Source organism: Platalea leucorodia (genome assembly GCF_965183815.1).
Source record: "Platalea leucorodia genome assembly, chromosome: 3".
Lineage (NCBI taxonomy): Eukaryota > Metazoa > Chordata > Aves > Pelecaniformes > Threskiornithidae > Platalea > Platalea leucorodia.
The window spans coordinates 73,209,625-73,227,421 of NC_138825.1; the positions used below are offsets into that span (position 1 = coordinate 73,209,625).

Here is a 17,797-nt window from a genome sequence, read left to right on the forward strand (position 1 = left end):
GGAAGAAGTTGGGTGCGGAAACGCCATTGAAAGTTTCCATCGACCAGAGGGTCAGACTCTGCTCTCACACAATCTCTAGAGACGCTGGAGAGACCCAGAGCTAACGCAGCCCTTCCAAGTGTGTAAATGTCTCAAAATGGTGCTTGCTCTTGCTTTCACTGCGGAAGGAAGATTTTTAAATGTGTGGTGTTTAAGAAGGCTGCCTGTGTTCTACCTGCAACTGGTTTTGATGGTGAGAACAGGCTAATGTAGACAAACTGAGTTTGATGTACCAGTATGTGAGAAGCCAGCCAGAGGAGGAGCATGAGGATGAACCACTACCACAGGGAAGATTCAGGCAGTCCCCTTTCCTTCCTACACCAGGATTTAGTATCTGTACCACCATCAGGACAGAGAGACTACACAGGTAGGAAGTTCCCTTGCATATCTGCTGCTATGGTCACTAAAAACTTCCTATTTCCCTGGCCAAGGTGGAGAAGCCCAAGGCTTTTTATGTTAACCGCCCTCAGCAGTCACTCAGGCATGAACCATGAAGCACCACGGCAGGGACCAGGAGCTGTGAGCGACTACAGAGCTGCTGCGCTCGCTGCCTCCATCCCCGTCGGCGCCAAGCCACTGTGACACAGGGAGGGTGGAGATGTTTGGGGATTTATTTTAAGCCATCTTTTTGCAGTTTTGCAGGGTCTTTTTGAGGGAGGTGGGGATGAAGGCAAGGTGCAAATTGAGACCCAACTGTTCATGAGGCTAAAACAGCTGTGTTAAGATGGGTTTGAACGGCAGCAGAAATGGGCACGTGCTACCAAGAACCCTTTGACACTTGTAGCACGCTGCAGATGCGCAAAGCATGTGGCGGAGGCACGCAAAAAGTTCATTATACTACAAGCAGTGTCATCTGCTGCCTGGTCCCGTTGCGCTGCTGCATTATCTAAGTGCATCATTAGGTAGGGAGTAGCCCTGATTACTGAACACTGCTTGTTTGTGAAGTGACAAGTCAGGCTAATTAGCTGTGTGGGTGGAGTATTGGTTTCAGGCTCATCGGGAGGGCAGCCTCATCCTTTCCTCAATTATATGCATCCAGCAGCAGGGTTGGGCGCAGCCGTTTGTTCGTGGGTGCTTCTGCTCTAGAGCTTACGGACAGAAAAGCCGGGCTAAATGGGGCACTGAGAGAATCTTTTTTTAGCCCGTCACGCTGGGACTGTGAATTGCAGCAGCGCAACTGGCACTTTTGCAGGGCGTAAGGAACGCTCCTTTCTCACCCTGCGGGATATGTGACGGGAGTGGGCGTGCAGCGATGATCAAGTCACCGAGTTAAGTAGCAGGCCTGTGTGACTGATTTACAAATACCAGTGTTCTTTATTTACACAGACATGTAAACAACAGAAGGTAAACAACACCGCCCAGCTCGGTCTAACAGACAGGCTGCTGCTGTTTCACTTTGGGACCTGAGGTGTTTTAGACATTTCACAGAAACTGTATTGACAGCAAACACAGGAAGGCTACGAGGTTACCTTGACTCTTTCTTCTTCGCACGGGAATCGCATGCACGGTGTGGCGGTGTGAGGGAACGGCACCACTTGAGGCCACGAAACAAGCGTATGGAAAGAACCCACTAAGAGCTTGCCTTAAGGTTGGATATGGCTGGAGTCAGCAATATTTATGAGTACTATCACTGCAACTAGTCTGTACTCTGACAGCACTTTCCACCCAAGGATCTGAAAGCACTTTGCAAACAGACCACAAATCTTTGTTGCATCCTTTGCAAATTATCCCCAGTTTACACGCGAGGAAACGGAGGGCCTTCGGGTAGCGACTTTCCCAGAGCTCAGGTTTTACTGGTCTCGTTTCCCAACCTTGTGCTTTAAATATAGCACCATTCTTCCTTCCCAGAAGTATATTGTTTCTTGACATTTTAGGACAAGCTTTCGAATTCAAAGTGATGCTCCAAGCGCTGCAGGTAGAAGGGCGGAGGACGCTCCCAGTCGCTACCAGAAGCTGTTTCGCTTCAACGCCGCCTCTGCTGAAAGAGGAGCCAGCTACTGTGCGATACATTGCACCCATCCCCACGCTTTTTCAAGTTTGTCCAAAAACAGAATTAAGGGTAATATTAGCTGCAAAAGAAAAACTATTTGAAAACAACTGTGCTGATTTGCTGTCCTGCAAATTTAACTGCAATAGTAAGCCGTACGCACATTGTGTTTTACTTAGTCGAAATATTTCAAATAGAAATGTTACACTAAATTTGTGAGACAGAAAAATACCTAGTGGAGCAATGACGAGTTCAGGAAGTTTGCCGCTTTGTGCCAAGGAACAAACTTCCTTATAGTTTAGCAGCAAAAGCACCAGCTAGGGCTTGCATGGGATTTAATTCTCAGCTGTAAATTCACATTTTGGTTCCACACACACTTCCTGAAAAAAAACAGATCGACAGGTGTTGGGTTTGGTGGTTTTTTTTGGTTGTTTTTTTTTTTTCCTATTGCCTGATCACCATGGCTTGAATGCAAAACTGGTTTCAGCCTTTCTACCTGTTTTTAACATGAATAGCAAGTTAGACAGGCTCAGCTCATACACTAGATCAAATTCAAGCATGTAAGAACTGCTGCTAAAAAAGCAGCCGGGAAGGTGGGTTTGAGCACAGTAAATGCTCAGCTGCCTTCTCTTGTGCACGTTATGCTTCAAGTAGTTTTACTTCTTCTACCCTCCCAGTAAGAACTACAGTGATGCCCTATCTTCAGTTATCATAGGAAAGGAGATGAATCACCACAACCGTAAGATACACCATTTACAGCTGCCAGTGCAACAGCGGGTAAAATAAAGACGGAGAAGGAGGCCTGTTTTTCTTAAATAGGCATTTCTGCAATCCTTTCAAGCCCCCAGGTGAAAAGGAAACTTAAGAAATTCTCCTTAAATAAAAGCTATGTACAAATTGCACACATTGCAAATGGAGCACTGAGATCAGTTACAGAAAATAAGATGTACAGTCTTCACTGATAACATCTCTCTTGCTATAAACAGTGATAAACAGCATATGCTTTCTTCAGATGTCAGAACCCAGCAAGACTGCAATATTATGTACACAGGGCTTGTTTGCCTTCTGCCTCCTGCAGCAGAGTCCCTCCAAACTCTGTTTTCGCTTCAGAAAGCTGTGCAGCGACGTTCCTGCGCGCCGCGTCTCTCCTGCTCGGCAGATCACAAGAGAGCTGTCATTGCTGTCTGGCTTACTGGTTTTAGGCAGTCTCTGGGCGTTGAGTAACCCTCGCTCCCGAGGGCATTGGGCTGAGGTTTCTGGTAGTCCGTGCTGTAGCTCACGGAGGCCAGAACACCGTTAACTTTGGGTTTGTCGTATTTTATGACACTCTGGGGTGTCTGATAGTCTCCGTTCCTGGTATCGGTCTGACACGAACTTGAGAAGCTGCTGGCAGAAAGGGAGTGTTTCTGGGATGAGACGACAGGTACGTTGTAGCCGTTTTCGGAGGGAAAATTATTTTCTCTTGCTATGTGCCGCTCTATGATGGGGGTGGCGTATTCGGGCTCTTGGCTGGTCAGGGGCAGAGCGTATTCGTGCCGGTTAGCTCTGTGCGGACAACGATAGTGATTTTCAAACTCTGAATTCCCGCTTCTTCCCTCGTTTTCAGTGTCCATGGGTCGAAAAGTAGATCCTTTCCGTGTTACCGTCCCAGTCCCGATCATGAGGGGCTGCTGATAATCTAAAAGGAAGCATGAACTGCTCAATAAGGCACAGTTGGATTATTTTTTTTATTCAGTACTTATGCATTGATAAATATTTTATGTTGCAAAATGACTCGGTTATTGTATCAAACGCGTGGTTATCGGGGATGTGAGGAAACCTTGCCCCAGTGCCGGTCCTGTAACCTCCTTCAGCCAGCAAGCGTTGCAGAACGTGGCAGAAACCCCTCCACGGAGGAGCTCCAATTTGCCACCCCTTTTCCTACTCCCTCTATCCCCTTCCTCTCCTACCCACACAAATAAATTAACATCATTTCTGGAGTATACTCAAAAGCACTAAAAAAAAAGAGAGAAGTCAACAAAATGTTCGCAACAAACTGGACAAACGACATTGCATGAAGATCCACAAACGAGAAGTTCTCCAAAACAAACGAGTGTTCCGCTTTTGGAACAATTAAAATGCCCGGGGGATTCTTAATGAGCCCGACCAAGTGCCGGCTTTATTTAAAAGGCATCTCGTGGTAGCTGACTGACAAGAAGGATGAAGTTAGACGGAACCGCAGCCAAGAGAGTCAAGGGAAGTGTGAAATGCGCTGAGCCAGCTCAGCGCTGCTGCAGGCACGCGAGGGGGGACGAGCCCTGGGAGGAGAAGTGGGACCGGTGCTGCCGGAGGAACCGGGCAGTCGCCCTGGTCGAGGCGGACGGCAGGGACAGGGCTGGCGATGGGCAAAGGGCCCGAGCAGGAGCCAGGAGCGAGGTGGAGGAGACGTGGCCTCGAGAAGCGCGTGTTTGCACCTCCAGTCAAGGCGGATGCCAGGCTGCCGCGTAAGAAGATCTGGACTAAAAAGGTTTTTAAAAAAATCCAGTAAAACTATTATGAGAAAATTCAGCGTTCTAACTTTCTCGCTTTGGTGCTAGTGACAATCTCTTACGGATACATACGGTGGCCTGAACAGCTCTAGTAAATGACACTGCTAAAGTATCATGTTTTGATGCAGGCGTGAAGAAGTTAGCTCAGTTTCTGTTCTGGCATCGTGGTTCATCTGACATGAGCATCGAATTCGATCCCATATGTCCTGTGAATCTTTTTGGCAGTTCCTGGCGGCTTCCCAAACTTCAGCATGTAGGGTGAAGGTGTTATGATATTTCACTAAGTAAGCGGTGCAGCTCTCCCCGGCATTGCTGCCGCCATCCCCAGCAATCTCCCTCGCTCAGGATGAAGCGCCTCAAGACACTTTGAGAACTGGCAGCCGGGGATTCAAAGGGGGGGGAATTTCATGCAGCATGTTAACCTGTATGCAAGTTGCATGCCCTCTGCAATTAAATTCTTAAATGGCACATTTCTGGGCTGAGGTCACATTTGTATTTCGTGTTTCTTATTTTTAAGGAGACTGTAGGTGAAATGCTAAGGCTGGGGAGCTGCCTGGCCAGACTGAGAGTTAAGACCTTCCACACGCAGCAGGAGGGGAGGATGGAGAGAGCAGAGGCTCCCCAGACACGGCCAGGGGAGCCACATAACCATGATTAGTGAGCAACCTTTATTCACTCCCTTTCCTTCATGAAATAAAACTGCTTTATAGGTCTCTGCATACTTATATTGAAAGTTTCTGTAAAGGATTGAAACCGTCTTTGAAAGATATCCAGGGTAGCACCATATGGAATTACAGTAACCATCCATTTGTTTTTTTAATGTATTTCTCTGCCAAATGCATTGGAGAAATTCTGAGGAATTTCTAAGGTCTGGAGGCTGGAAACAGCAAAATAATCTTTCTGGAAGATTGCTGATCACTGATCCCATGAAATAGCTAGTCTCACTAGCCATTCCAGACAGACTAAACTAGGCAGGGATAAGAAGTGCTAAGAGGATGAATTAAAAACCCATCCCTTTGGGATGCAAATAGTACTGATGCGGGGATTTGCTCTATCCAAACAGTGACCTGGAGCCAAGGTAGCACAGGAGAGCAGCACTGTGGGGTTTTTTTCTTCTCTCTCATCTACCTGCTTCTGCTTCAGGGGGCCTCATCTCCAAAATAGTTCAGGCACCAGGAAAGCTGCACAGGGATCTTAGCATGACTTCCAGCTGGGCATGAAATCCCACCACAAACCAACTAAGTAATTCTCCTATTTGCTCAGCAGCAAGGGGCATTATATTTTGTTCCATTTCCAGAGACATTTGTGTTTAAATAGAAACATAAAAATTAGTCAGCAAATCAAACTATCCTATCCGAGGCACATTCTTGGACTGCATCCATGCCGACTGCCTTCTGTGGCTACCTTCAGCCATAACTATTTCAGAGTCAGGAAATCTTTCCCAACAACTCCAAGAAAAAATTTCCAAAATAGTGTTGTTTTTTTTTCCCCCACTGATATATTTAGCTGCTTCACTATACATCTGGGATGAACACAGATAAATCTGTTCCTGGGCCTCAGCTTGCATGAGAGCTGGGGCATGTAACACTCCTGGCCCGTCCCTCTCCCTGTTACCTGCTCTGCAGGCAGAGTAAAATGAAGGCACGGCAGCGGGAGCAGTTGTTACCTGCCATGTCACTGGTGACCAGATCCAGTTTTTGTGGTGTCTCCTTCTCATTATTATAGCTGATGGTAAATTCAGTTGACTGATGTCTGGTGAAGGGCTGCTTGATTTGTTTCCAACAACCTATGATACAGAAATAAAAATAGAAGGCTTATCAGCAAGTTAAATGCTTACAATCAGAAGACTTACCAGAAAGCTTAATTTTTGGTGTACTCATTGCTGTCAATATATTAAAGTAGCTAAAAAGCGAGAGTAAAATGGGCTGTTCGTTTAAAAAAAAAAAAAGCCCCCTAAATTTGGAGGGTGAAAGGGAAAAAGTGAATCATCAACTGGGATTTCCAAGTGAAAACGAAACTTCATAGAGGATTTTCTTGGCAAGAAGGGCTCAAACTCTGTAGGCACCTGCACTGATGCTGTAACAAAGTATATCAGTAAAACACCAGTTTTAAATCAGTTACATGTTTTGTCATTGCTTATGTGGCAAAAATATAATGCTTAAAATTTCTTTTTTCAGTAGATTAGTATGGCTTCCATCTCCTTGATATCTGAGCACCTGCGCTCATCAATTAATTTGTTCTCACATCCTTGTGAGACAGAAAAGAAAAAATCCCCAGTGTCAGGCACTTGCCTGGAGCTTGCGACAGGAGGTCTACAGAGAGGCAGTTTTGGCTCCCAGCTTTCTAAGTCCCAAGCCTGGTTCACAAGGGCTTAGAAGCTTGATTTATGAAGCACGCATGCAACAAATGAACTGACTGGGTAAGAGGCTATCTCCAATTTCTTGGGATTTGTCCTCATTAGCAAGTAAGAAAGGATTATGATGTGACCTTGAAAAATCATATTAGCAAATATGATGTTAAGTACAAATTAATTTTCTAATGAGGGCGAGCTGCAGTGGGTGACAGCATTCCTTTCACTGACGTCAGCGCCTGCTGAGGGATGAAATTTTGGAGCTGAGCTATTGCTAGGCACTTGTCAGGAGACATGCGAATTGCTTAGTGGTTTCTTTTTTTTATGGAACACTGAGATTCAGAAGGATATTTCTCTATACAGCTGGCTGGCCAGGAAAAACAGCTAAACCCCAACTCCCAAGCTGATGGGAGACCCCTCTCTAGAAGGCGTTATTGAGCAAGACAAAGAATACACTTCACTGGGGTTTTGCAGGCATCTCCTATAGCAGGGTCCTCAAACCAATCCCCTATTCAGATTTTACACATGAAGTGCAATTCAGTATTGTTAGGCTTTATAAATACAGTCCCAACCAGGGAGGGCAGTGAGATGGAAATATTAAAGCCATAAAAAATTATTAACCCTTGCTCTCCGGGAGAAAGGCAATCCCCTCTGCTGTGGGGAAAAGGAAAGCAGCAATTTTCTGCAAAATAGGTATTTTGGAGGAGGGAAGGAAAGGGAGGGCACCTGGGAGCACTCTTACATGCTAATTTATGCACTCTGTATAATAGATCTTTTGCTAATTGCCTTTCTGTCATAGAAACCAAATTATATTGTTTCTCAGGGCACTGTGCTAGGATGACACAAGTGGGACTATCATTTGCCATTTCCCTTGTATGAAGAGGTGAATTTGAACACGGAAACATGGATGCTATTTCATAAGCATTTCACACTGAGTTGCATAAACTCCTTCCCATTGGCCCAATGGACAAGACAGGATAAAGTGCATGAGTCTCCACTAACCTGATTTCTGAGCACTGGATAATCCGTAAGAAAGTCCTTTGGCTTCTCGCCTGTGAGGAAAGGAAAGCATTTATAAACGTCTGCGCTCAGAGCACTTCAGCAGAGAGAGCCTTTGTGTTCAGTGGTCTGAGGACAATGTTTCCCTTTGAGTTCCTGGAGGCCGGTGTGTACTAGAACGTAAACCAGCGTTTTGACATTTTGGTTTTCCCCATCTATATTGCAAGTTGTGAGTGCCGGTGTTCAAATTTCTTGTGTCTGGCACTCATCAATTTGATGCGTCCATGTCTATATGTGTCACTCCAGGTTATGTTTTGGGTTTGCTCTTCTGAATTCTTTGGCTAGTTTATGGATTTACTGGGAATCCAGGGCAGAGCTGGGTACCGCTAGTGAAGCAGCATCACCAGAGCATTGCTTATACTTCCAAATCCCCATCTGCTGACAGAAGCATTTCCCGGCTCTACATGCAAGTGTAGGTTCATATGAACGGACATCTGGCAGGAATCACAGTTAGCAGTGCTTCTTCCAGTCCTCTGACTTGTGAAATGAAGTGGCTTAGTTTTAGCTGCTTACCAGTGTATGCCTGCAACTCCTTGCAGCTGGGCTCTGCTTTCAGCCCACTAGGTTAAGAAGTGCTCTAACTTAGGGGACTGGGAAGCAGAAACACGACAGGAGGGAAATAAAAGAAAATTATCCAGATAGATAGCTCAAATCCTCCCTTCACTGAATTTTTACTTGGCTTTAGTGTAGAAACTATTCCGTGTTTGATTGCTTTACACCTTAGTATTTGTGGGTCTATGTAGGCTGAAGAGAACAGCCGGTTACACTGGACTGTAAATTGGGGTGTGCAGTTCTGACCTGCTTTACCTTCGTTTTTGTCTGGCTAGGGGGGAGATGTACAACAAGAAATACAATTTACAGAGACACAACATGAGTTCTACTTAAAAGGAAGACTGCGGAAGAGGATCAATCTCCAGCTCCCTGGTAAAGGGGCTCTGGGCAGAGGGGATGTAGTTGGGTGTGCTAGCTAGGTAGCCCCAAATGCCTCCTATGACAAAACCCGGTATCTTACTTGCGTAGGGCTGCACAGATACAAATTCCAGAGAACAGGAACAGACACAGCACGATGAGGACAGGGACAATTATAGCTGTAAGCTTTAAGCCTGCATGAGAAAAAAAAAAAAGGGATAAAAGTTTAAAAGGCAAATTACTCTGAGGCTGGTAATTTTTACTACAGAGAATATAGCAAAAGGCAGATAATCTTGCAGGAACACTCCTTGCAAGAGAGCGTGAAAATGTAAAGCTATAAAACTGCAAGACCACTGCTCACCAAGCTGTACTTGGTTGCCATGTACCTATGTGGAACAGTGTTGAGACGAAAGAGTTAAATATACTTTCTCAAGGCTGACACTTGACTTAAATCTATATGCATCCTTACAAAGAGCAGTTCTTTCTTATTACACACTAGGTAACTCTCAAAAAACCACTTACGCATACTCTGTTTTCAGTTGCTTATAAAACTGCCAAATGAGGCCACAATTTCACTTGCCGAGTTTCTCGCTCATGCTGAACTGGTTGAAACATTTCAGTCAAAATAGTCCAACGATTTCCAGCACTGGAGCTAGCGAAAAACCTGTTTAGCCCCTGTTAAATTCTAACACAACATGGTTTAGAGCAGGGATTTGAAAATTAGCAGTGGAGTGGCTCTTGTGTCAGGAGTGTGCCATTTGCTACTCCTACAGACACTTACGAGGCTGTGAAAATAAGGTAGTACACGTGTCCACAGGGTATTTACAATTTAGCAGATGAAATCTCAGTAGATTTCATTTTCAGTGAATATGGATACAATTTACCCGTACCGCTGCACAGATGAACTGAGCTTGCTCTTGGCAAGAGCAATGCAGTTTCAGAAGAGGTTTTTTTCTTAGAGTGACTGCTTCTTACAACCACTTTTTTTACAGAGACATTCCTACAACTATCAGCTGCCTAATGGGTAGCAGCGTTTGGTGTAGTGGGTCTGGTAATTCCTGCCTAGCTATGGGTCCACCAGTCAGTATAAGCAACAAATTCTGTTTGTTTGCTTTCTAAGATCTAAGAAATTAGCTCCACAACATTAAAGGATGAAGACTGCAAATTCAGGGAGAAGTATGCAAGTTAAGGTTGTCTGAGCCCCCATGAACACAGGCATTGTGGAAAAGTGTTTAATTGTGCAACCATGCACTACTGTATGCTGCTTAGAGCTGGGGACCTGCTCTGGGAGGAGTCACGGTTGCATAGACGGAGGGTGACATTTTTGTGAGACCGCTGCCTCGTGTATTACAGAAAGTATAAAATATAGGAAGGGGGTGAGGAAGAGCTCCTCCAAAAAATGCTGTGGAGTGCTCATCATAGTCCCTTGAGCCACCTATCAAGCATGGCAAATAAACCAATATGACAGGGAAAGCAAAGCCTGATGTTTCACACATCAAGGAAAATCAAGGCCTTCAATCTCTTTCTGTGCCTTAAGACAAAAAGAACCTATGCTCCTCCCTCTTCTCTCTGTCATTAACCTTTAATAAAGTCTGAAGGGAAAATAAAAGTTTTTGTCTGTGAGAAAGTTGAAAGTTCACTCAGGCTGGGCTGAAGACTTGCTGCATCCTAGAGAAAATGCAGTGCTAGGTAGCATTACCCAAGTTAGTTTCTTCTGATGGGATGGGCTCCGTAACAGTTCTGTCTTCTTTTCCAAGGGAGGTTTCTGTGCTCTGACTGGGTTTCTGCCACATTGAATGCGTAAATGAACTATTAGCTGCAAAAGAGAAGGGGGCATCAGTGGCACTGCGGTAGCACAGGGGGCTCTGGAGGCACCGTGCCTGGGGAGCGCTGCTTACCCCATACCTTGCATTATTCGACAACCCATCAGCTCGAGCTTCAATGCTATCCTTTGGTTCCAAGTTTGAGGGATAATTCGCACATAACGGGCCACTATCGGAGGGATGAAGTTATTGCGTACGATGTCACCAGAGTTGGAGTTGCCTTGGAATACCTGCAACGAAACACAAGCATGTCGCTTGCTCTGTTTTCAAAGTCTCTTTTCAAAGTGCTCCTGACATCCAACTTTACACATTTTTGTTATCGTAGAACTAAAATATATAGATAATCTGGGATGCAGGCACAAGATTTTTGGAATTGAGACCTCTGGAAAGAAATAATCTTTTTAGTTCTGACAGATGATCACAGTTTGCTGTTAGCTCGGAGAAGAAAGATTATCACTCTGTTTCAATTCTGTGTAATTTCTAGTTAAGGTATGCTAGTATAATGCTATCATTTTTTATTTAATAGCACTGCAGCACCCTTACTTGAGCAACAGGGGATAAAAATGTAAAAAGAAGAAACTGAAGTGAAATATTTCTAGACATTTTAGTAAAATGGTCAGTTTTCTGTATCAAGCTTGAAAAGTGACTATTAACTATGTGGTTGTGTCTCCTTTTCCCTGCACTTACACAGTACTTCCCAGAATCAGTTCAGCCCATGTACAGAACAGTAGTCCTTGCAAAATTAGTTCTTGGGAGATGCTTCAGCGTGATCTAGGAGAACTTAAAAGCCTGACGAGATAGGGAACTGAGCTCAGCATATCTTAAATAAAATGCTAGGCCACATTGGGTTCTGATGGGACAGGTTTTGTCATGTACCTTAGCTAAAACTAAGATCATATGTAATATTTTCATAAGATTATTTCTAAAGAACATGTCATTGCAGAAAACTGCAAACCAGCAGATTTTAACTAGCTAGCGTTCACAGTTCAGCCACTACTAAGTTGATTTTTAACTTCTGGGCCAACACCTCTTAGGTTTAACATTTAAAAAAAATCTCAAACCAGTTAATGTTGTGCAGTGAAATTCCTTTCCATGTAAGCTAAGAAAATCAGGGCTAGTAGGAAATCTCTCTACAGCTCTACCAAGTTTTTAAAAACTGCTGTCAGGACTGCGGACCAGGTAGAGCCTTATCCTGAGGCAAGCTGAGCTCCCTCAGCAATGATGAGTGAAGGTCTGACTTCGAACACCGGGGTGGGGGGCAGGGAGGGCTTTGGGTGGGTTTTTTTCTTTGAAAGGAAACACGAGGTTTTCAGGGGAAAATGTTATCAGACAAACCTGTGCAGCACATCCTTTGCCTGCAGGAACTAGCTGCGCTGCTTTTATCCGTTCGTTGTTAAAGTCACTCAGAGTCTGTGAAAGCTGTTGTGCGGACAGGTATTTTGGTGTAAGAGCGTTTATTTTAAGTGCGGTTGCATCGATTCCTACCAGACGTAGGCTGTGCCCGCAGACGTGTGTCAGAAGAGCGGGGCAGTCCCTGGTGACCGTGACAGAGCCTGAGCAGAAGCTTGATCCGCAGGCGCAGCCTCACCAGCGGCCCTGTGCTTTCACCCGAGTTGTTTCGCTTGTTGGGGGCGAGGGCTGTCCCTCCCCGTGCATCTGAAGCTGAACCTCGGCTTTGCTGGTGCCACACCGACCAATGCTTCTGCACTGGTACAGCGTTCCTAGCGCGGGCAAGCACTGAGCTGAGCTAAAGACTTGCCCAAACGGCCTGCGTACAGCTTTAATTACACCGTTTTTTTTAAAAGAAGGATGCAGACATACACATGCCTCCCTGTGTGTGTGTCTCAACTTCAGCAAGCCCTGGATAACTTCCTTGTTTCGACAAGCTCGCTATCTACTCCGTGGCTGTAAATTACACTGGTGAAGACAACCCAAGTCTAGACAAGTCTGAAACTCCTAATCTTTCTTGACAGTGAAAGCCTGCCCTTCAATGTCACGGCAGCGTACACGTTACCGCTCTGTGTTTTCCTACCCTTCCTGCTTTCCCTTACCTTTTCTTCATTGCTCAGAATCCCTTTGTAAGTTCTCCATTTTGAGTTGTTATTTTTGTAGTTCATTGTAAATGTCTTTACGTAAAAGTTGAAATTCAGCATTGTGGATCCAGAACCAGTAGTCTTAATCCCTTTTAACAAAATGAAAAACACATTTTCATTTGTTAGATGTCTTTTTTTAAAGGAACATTTTCAAATGCAAACACAGAAGCCAAAACAATTCAGAGAACTTTGCCTTCAAAGTCTTAGTTTATTTTTCAAACTATACTGAAATTCAGGGGTGGTTACCAAGTTTAAAAGTTGGCTGAAGAATGGAAATCAGTTTTAAATTGTGAATTGAGAGCAATGGAATTTTTAACAGAGCTCAAATTAATGACTCCAAAATGGTAATTGCTTGTTGAGATTATGGTCCATATCAGCAGTCTTTACATCTTTAGCAGCAACTGTAATTTACATTTCTACAACTAAACCAGGAGTTGGAAACAGGAATCTCTTTCACCTGGGCCATTACTTCAAAGGCTATGATTTTAACGCTTCTTATTGATTCCAGAACTGCATCATTAACAGGTCCTAAGCAATCATTTATCATCCATCCAGACTCTACAGGTTCCTTTGTAAACACTTTGTTCTGAGCCTACAGCATGTTTACAGAGCAGGCATGCGTGACAGCTGAGTCCAATCCTATGTCCCTACAGGAAGACCAGTCTTATAAATTGCCATGATTTCTTAAATATGAAAATAATATTCCTCAATGCAGAACATTTCATTACATTTAATGAAAGAAACACTGCATTAGCGCATTATTAGCTTTTCAACTGCACTTAGTTTCTTTCCCAGCTGAAACCTCAGCTTCTAATAACCAGACAGTGACATACCTGTTATTCTCTTCTTCTCTCCCAAGTCTATCTGCAGCCATTCACGATTGCTGCTGTGGTTAGAGGCCCAAGCCAATCCTGGGACTTGAAGCCAAGCCTTGTCAGGAGACCACTGGAATAGTTGCCCAAATTCGTTGGTCTCCTCCCAGTAGGAAGATGCAGTAACCTGGCTCTTGGAGAGGAATCCCTCTTCCAGACTGAGAGATTTATTGCAGCCTAGGAGTCCCCACACAGACAGACAGAAGGAGTTATTTTGCATTTTCACAGCATATTTTTATATTAGGCTAGCAACATATGAAGACCACCCACACCAGCAGAGTCAGATGTTGCTTAATCTAGTGCTAGCCTGATGCTATCCATTAGCTGCGGTGTTTGCCAGTCAATTTGTAGTGGATGATCAGTACCAGAGTGTGGCAGTCCCTCTCCTTTACCAATTTAGCTCCTACATACATGACACCTGCTGACTACATCTGCTATTTTTTCCTTGCCATTTTGCTTTTTAATCTCTGCAGTTTAGTCTCATTCATGTGAAGACTTCTTATATTTTTAAATTTTCCTTTTGAAACATAATATTTATGTTTTGAGATTGGCATTAACTAATTTTGCTGTACAAAACATTTCTCAGATGAAGGCACTGTACTGACAGGAACACTTTACTGTAAATATTTCATGATTCTCACCTGCAGTTAGGGCTAGGAAAGTTACTCATTAGAGAAGCTCCTTGATACTGCTGCCAAGAGGTGATAGCATGAAGATAATAGCTGCAGGTAAGTATTACAAACTCCGCCAAAGAACCCGCAAAATTTCTGCACATCAAGGTTCTTCAGAGAAAACAGGCCAGTGGAATAAGGTTTCAATGAAGTTAAAAATAATTCCCTGGCAGTTTCAAAGGCCTATACATGCTCTAGAGTTTTCGGTGGAATAGTAAATGATTTTATCTCAGATGACTGAAATATAATTCAAATGAACGAGCGCGAACTTTTCCCCCCTCTTTGCTATGTTTTATGCAAATGAACAGCTTGACAGATTAAAGAGGCTTTTGCATCTTGGAAAGTCATAAACAAAAACTCGTTCTGTATCAGTGCAACGTAAATATATTTTCATTCCTCTCTCTGCTTTCGTTCTCGTATAACGAAGATGGAATTTATAAATATCTGAAGAAAAACTGCTTTCATTTTCTGTCGCCTAAAGTACATAAAAATGGGATTATCTGATTGCCATTTTTCATAGGCTGGCACCAGAAATGTAACAGCAGAATACCATTTCTGTTTCTCGTCTATGTGCGTATGACCTATTCCTATTCTGTGTTTTTTTCTAGCTCACTTCACATCCCTTCAACTTCTTTATTCAACTTGCCAATTTTGAAAAATTGCTGTCCTAAAATATCCTTCCTAGACACAGCCTGACATTCTCCTGATTACTTTCAAAACTTTTACAGAAAATACTTAAATAAAAAGGTAAAATTTGAATAGCTAAAAATAAAGCCATTATTCTTACCATTTGAGGTAAATATAAACCGCTTATCTGACAGCGAACCACTGTAAGAGAAGAAAAAGGTAATTCAGCCTTTCAGGAAGCGGTCGCGGGAACGCCGAGGTACAGTTTCAGAATCACTGTTTATCGAGCGAAATATCTCTGGCCAGATAGCCGCTTACTTTGCTGGCTGGTTACCGACCCCGGTAAGAGCACTCTTGTGCATCTCTCACCGTGCCTGAATTCAGATCAGTTTTTTTAATGGTTTTGAGCATTTGTTATGCTTTAAAGTGACTCCCCATCCCATCAGCCTGTTAGTCTTGCCGCACGCTTCTGCTTTTCTCCTCTGCACAGGCCCTGTACCGCTGTGGGGAAGCTGACCCCTTCTGCTCCTCAGCCCAGAAACACGAAGAGCAATCCAAAGAGCCGGGAATGGGAAAGCTACCGGGGCCTGGAGCTACCGGCAGTGCACTGCTCCAGCCGCGGGCCCAGGTCTCTTCTCCCCTACAGTAGCTTCAATTAGAGCAACTTCACTGAAATCAATGACTTTCTATTATTCTAAGTCCACATCTAGTTTGAAGAAAATCCAGCCTTAAGCACTGTGAAACAGTTACGCTTGATGGTGACTAAACCACCTCAGCTCTGACTGTTCCTACTTTGGCTACAGGTGTATCACAGCCAGACTGAAAGAAAACTACTCCTGGTTTTAATCTGGGTGGGAACCGCCTCTGCTATAACCACGACCAACGGCTCCCATCAGGAATGGTTCTTTTTGCTCCGTTGACAGGACCACACCTATGGCTCCCCTTTTCTTCCTCCTTCTGACATGGACTGCTTTGCTTCAGGAAAAAGCCATTTCTTGGGCCGCTCCATACAACCCTGAACAATGCGGGACAAGATAAAATCACCACTGTAAGGGAAAGCTGAGCTTTCCTTGGCCTCCCATGGAGCCACTTTCTGATTCCCAACCAGATGCCCCTGAGGTGTCATTCCAGAAGTGATGACTCTGACTGGCTGCCTAATAAAAATAAAAACCTGGGGTTTAACGTGAAATTAGTTTGGATTTCTTGAAAATCTGACCCCTTCAATGTCACTTTGATTAGCTGCACGCATCACTTGCCCCTTTTGAAAAGCTTTGGCCAGCATGACTGAGCAGTAAAACAACTTCTGCACTTAAGCATCAAGACAGCTCCCTTTCAGGCTGCCCTTTGTTGTTGGCCAGGAAAATTTCCCCCGAGGTGCCGTCTGTGGGCTAACAGCGGTGCGCACGGCTCTGTGTTTTGAGAGCACGGCAAACGGGGAATAGGAAAGTGGTCCCACGTCAAGGTCAATAAAAACACTGCTTCTTTTTGTCACTGAGGGAAAACTGATGACTACAGGCAAACGAAGCCTTTCAGAGATGACGGAGAGCGCTGGGAGGGAGCTGATTTATTTGGGCATGTAGGCGGTAGAGTAGCTGGAAGGAAAAAGCCAAGCTCTCCCTCCCACATCTTCCCCCCAGGCAATCCTCAGGGGCGATCAGATGTGCTCTGCTCGCTGCAAACCAGTTTGACATTACAGCCAAAACAATTTTTGCTTTCTTAGTGAATACAAAGCAATCCATTTCAAGAGGAAAGAAGAAAATAAAAACCCATGGTGATCAGTAAAACCTACCCAAACCAGAAATCACAGCGCTCCTTGAATACTTATTTATGAGATAATGCTTTGTAATGAAAAAGTCACTGAGATCCCTTTCAAACAGAGGTCTGCAATTTTAGCAAAGAAAGGGAGGAGGTTAGCATTTCTAAGGTCTATTAATGTATGAAATCAAGCTGAAATATTTCTGCTATAATTCTGCAAGTCACTGAAGAGGACAAACTAATTCAGTAAGTGGTAATTCATCAGTTTCCTAATATGACAGGTGGCATTTGTCACACAAATTTCACTTTGTCCTTTAAGGGATGGTATCACCCCATGCTCCTCATTTCCCTGACAACCTTCAGGATCCTGCCCAGCCAACAGTACCGGTGGCAGGACTGCACGGGAGACCTGTGCCGGTAGCTTGGCAAAAAAAGGGCTGCTGCTTCCCGTAATAAATTTCTGTTAGGATCAAACCCTTTATTTTTTTCAGAGCAAGCTTTTTATAAGCAGTGCAGGTTAACCCCAAATCTCATCCTTCACAATTCATGAGCATGCAGTCGCTTCCATTTTCAAAGACAAACGATTTCATGTGTGCAGATGTACAGCCACAGGCCAGGCCACGTTACAAAGTTAAACCCCCATATATTTGTACTGGGCTATCAGGACTGCCCAATAAATCCAGCCACTTGATCTTCATTACAGCATTTGCGGGTGCAGGTCCACACATGGATCATGAGAACCAAAAACCTCACAGGTGCTGGAGCGTTAACAAGCGGACTGAAAAATGGAGTCAGGGAGGCCGAGGTCAGCTCTTGAGGGCTGGTGAGCGAGCGAGCCGTAACCCCGCCGTCACATTACAAGGCAGATATTTAACAGCTCGATGCACTCCAGCAGCAGCTTTGGATGAGGTCAATTTCGGCTCAAGTCACTAAATAATTTAAATCTTCAATACTGAAATCCACTATAAATGAGATTTTAAAAACTTGAGTAAGCTTTTAGTTAAGGGAGTCTAAAAAGCTCTTAAAGCAGTGCTGTCTAAGCACTGTTTTTTCCTCGCCAGCACTAGCTGCTCTGCAGGAATTT

At 44.2% G+C, this 17,797-nt stretch overlaps 1 protein-coding gene across 1 annotated transcript in view; it reads right to left on the bottom strand.

Annotated features, from left to right (window-relative positions):
- Positions 1-3,186: 3,186 nt before the first annotated feature.
- Positions 3,187-17,797, bottom strand: part of DCBLD1 (discoidin, CUB and LCCL domain containing 1) — a gene marked incomplete at both ends in the record, with an annotated part of 46,859 nt that continues 32,248 nt past the window's right edge. Inside the window, 9 exon segments of the mRNA XM_082305637.1 lie at positions 3,187-3,704; positions 6,221-6,340; positions 7,907-7,956; positions 8,976-9,066; positions 10,572-10,688; positions 10,778-10,925; positions 12,747-12,877; positions 13,622-13,837; positions 15,119-15,159. Coding sequence (XP_082161763.1) covers positions 3,187-3,704; positions 6,221-6,340; positions 7,907-7,956; positions 8,976-9,066; positions 10,572-10,688; positions 10,778-10,925; positions 12,747-12,877; positions 13,622-13,837; positions 15,119-15,159 — 1,432 coding nt within the window.